The sequence below is a fragment of the Mastomys coucha genome, unplaced genomic scaffold, assembly GCF_008632895.1.
Source record: "Mastomys coucha isolate ucsf_1 unplaced genomic scaffold, UCSF_Mcou_1 pScaffold20, whole genome shotgun sequence".
NCBI lineage: Eukaryota > Metazoa > Chordata > Mammalia > Rodentia > Muridae > Mastomys > Mastomys coucha.
Window position 1 is genome coordinate 131,449,813 of NW_022196903.1, and position 2,519 is coordinate 131,452,331.

General features: G+C 44.5%; 1 protein-coding gene across 1 annotated transcript in view; it reads right to left on the reverse strand.

Annotated features, from left to right (window-relative positions):
* Eps8 (epidermal growth factor receptor pathway substrate 8) overlaps positions 1–2,519 on the reverse strand; it is a 168,517-nt gene that overhangs the window by 2,583 nt on the left and 163,415 nt on the right. Inside the window, exon 21 of the mRNA XM_031383705.1 lies at positions 2,259–2,388. Within this exon, the coding sequence (XP_031239565.1) occupies positions 2,259–2,388 (130 nt within the window). The remainder of the gene's footprint in view (positions 1–2,258; positions 2,389–2,519) is intronic.

The following is a 2,519-nucleotide window of genomic DNA, read 5'->3' on the forward strand; positions in this document are numbered from 1 at the left end:
GGTTTTTTGAGACAGGGTTTCTCTACATAGCCCTGGCTGTCCTGGAACTCACTTTGTAGACCAGGCTGGCCTCGAACTGAGAAATCCGCCTGCCTCTGCCTCTCAAGTGCTGGGATTAAAGGCATGCGCCACCACCGCCCGGCCTTATATTCTTAACAAGATTAGAAAGTATACTGGTAATAAAACTACTTTAGGGAAGACATAATTCTCATTCATATTCTACATATGAAAAGCAGCCATCAAACTGGAACATGAAACCTTCCAGATCAACGTTGTGGGGAAGAATTCTCAGGATAACGGGATTTCTCTTGATGGAGAATGGTTACAGGATTAAAACCTTCCAGATCAACGTTGTGGGGAAGAGTTCTCAGGATAACGGGATTTCTCTTGATGGAGAATGGTTACAGGATTAGACACACAAAGCTATTTTATCCTGAGTTATTTAACTGTTCAATACACAGGATATACCTGCTACGGATAATTAGCTTCCAGCTTCATGTTGAGTCCTATAGCCTTTTATTTGAGGCCAACTATAATTTTCACAAAACTATTAACTCTTACAGAGCCAACTGTGAACAGAATAACTTGAATACCTCCAGGCAAACAGAGGCTCCTCTACTCTCCAGCCGCTCTGCACACAACTATGACTAAATAATTCTTCTTGCAGTTTTGTATTTTTGTTTTCTTTAAGATTGTATTTAGGGGCTGGAGAGATGGCTCAGCGGTTAAGAACACTAACTGTTCTTCCTGAGTTCAATCCCTACCAACTACGTGGTGGCTCACAACCATCTGTAACAGGATCCGATGCACTCTTCTGGTGTGTGTCTGAAGACAGTTGCAGTGTACTCATATAAATAAAAATAAATAAAATTTTTAAAAAAAGAGAGAAAAGATTTTATTTATGTGTGTGTTTGTGAGAGAATGTATCTGTGTGAGAGTGCATGAGTGTGTGTGTGTGTGTGTGTATTATATATGCGCTCACTCGCAGGTGTGCCTGTGCATATTCAGAGCCCAGAAGAGGTGTCAGATCCCCCAGAGCTGTGGTTGGAAGCATTTGTGGGATGCTTAGATGGTTAAATAGGTGCAGGGACTGGAGGCTCTGGCCCCCTAGTGTACATTCTTAGCTGCTAAGCTGTCTCCTTAGCCCACAGCTACGCATTCTTAATGACCTTCTGCAATGGCCCTGATGATTCTGTGGGTGGATAACTCAGCTTGGGAAATGCATCCAGGACTTCAGTTTGTTAGAGAAAGGATCTCAGGAGCCAGACAGTCCTTGAACTTACTGTGTAGCTGAGGATGGCCTTGAACTAAACTTTTGGCCTCTGCCTCCTGAGTGCTGGATTACAGATTCGCCACTGCCATGCCCAGCCACAGCTTGCTTTTTATGTAGTTGTACATGTATGTGGGTACATGAACATAGTTGTCCTGATATATATATCCCGATATAATGCCCAGCTCCTGAAGCTGGAGTTACAGATGGGTATGTGTGATCTTTTGTAGGTTCTCTATAAAAGCAGGGCGTGTTCTTAACAGGTGGGCCATCTCACCAGGTCCCCCGCACCTAGGGTTTTATTTATTTATTACACTGACATTTCCAAAATAAATAAAAGTAAGAAATAATAGCCCTGGCCTCTCAGACTGTACTCACTCAGGTATGGATTTACTCTCTATTAGCAAAATTGAAGTTCTTATAGTAGCTCATGCAGTAAGATAAGAAGATTGTCCTTTTGTCAAATGCTCAAAAATAAAGTTCTAGCTGCCTTTGAAATATATTTTCTTTTTGAAAATAGTTACTGAGGGTTATTTAGTGGCAGTGTAGGAAAAACTGAGCCAAGTTTTTAATTCATCTCTTCAGTGAGAAGAAATTGGCCAATATAGACATGGCCGTTGGTTCCAGAGCCACCATGGCCAGTCCTCACTCTCTTACAGCAGCGGCCATTGGTTGCAGAGCCACCATGGCCAGTCCTCACTCTCTTACAGCAGCGGCCATTGGTTGCAGAGCCGCCATGGCCAGTCCTCACTCTCTTAAAGCAGCGGCCATTGGTTGCAGAGCCACCATGGCCAGTCCTCACTCTCTTACAGCAGAGACCACTGGTTGCAGAGCCGCCATAGTCAGTCCTCACTCTCTTACAGCAACGGCCATTGGTTGCAGAGCCACCATGGCCAGTCCTCACTCTCTTACAGCAGCGCCATTGGTTGCAGAGCCGCCATGGCCAGTCCTTACTCTCTCTTACAGCAGCTCCAGCCCACAGTCTTACCTCCAAAGCAGCTTTTTGAACAGTGATTTGGCTAAAGACTCTGGCACCTTCAGGGCAGACAGACCTCAGTTCATCTTTGTTGAGAGAAAAGAGCTGTGCTCCGTTCAACACCCCGAGGCTATTGACAGTCCTGCAAGCAGAGCACAAGGAAATTACCAGAGTATTGTAAATCAGCAAGAGAGAAGCTACCTCTCTGTCTCTCCTTCTTCAAGTTTTCACTTGGCCTGCTTAGCTTTAATGACTAAACTACCTTTCCAGCTC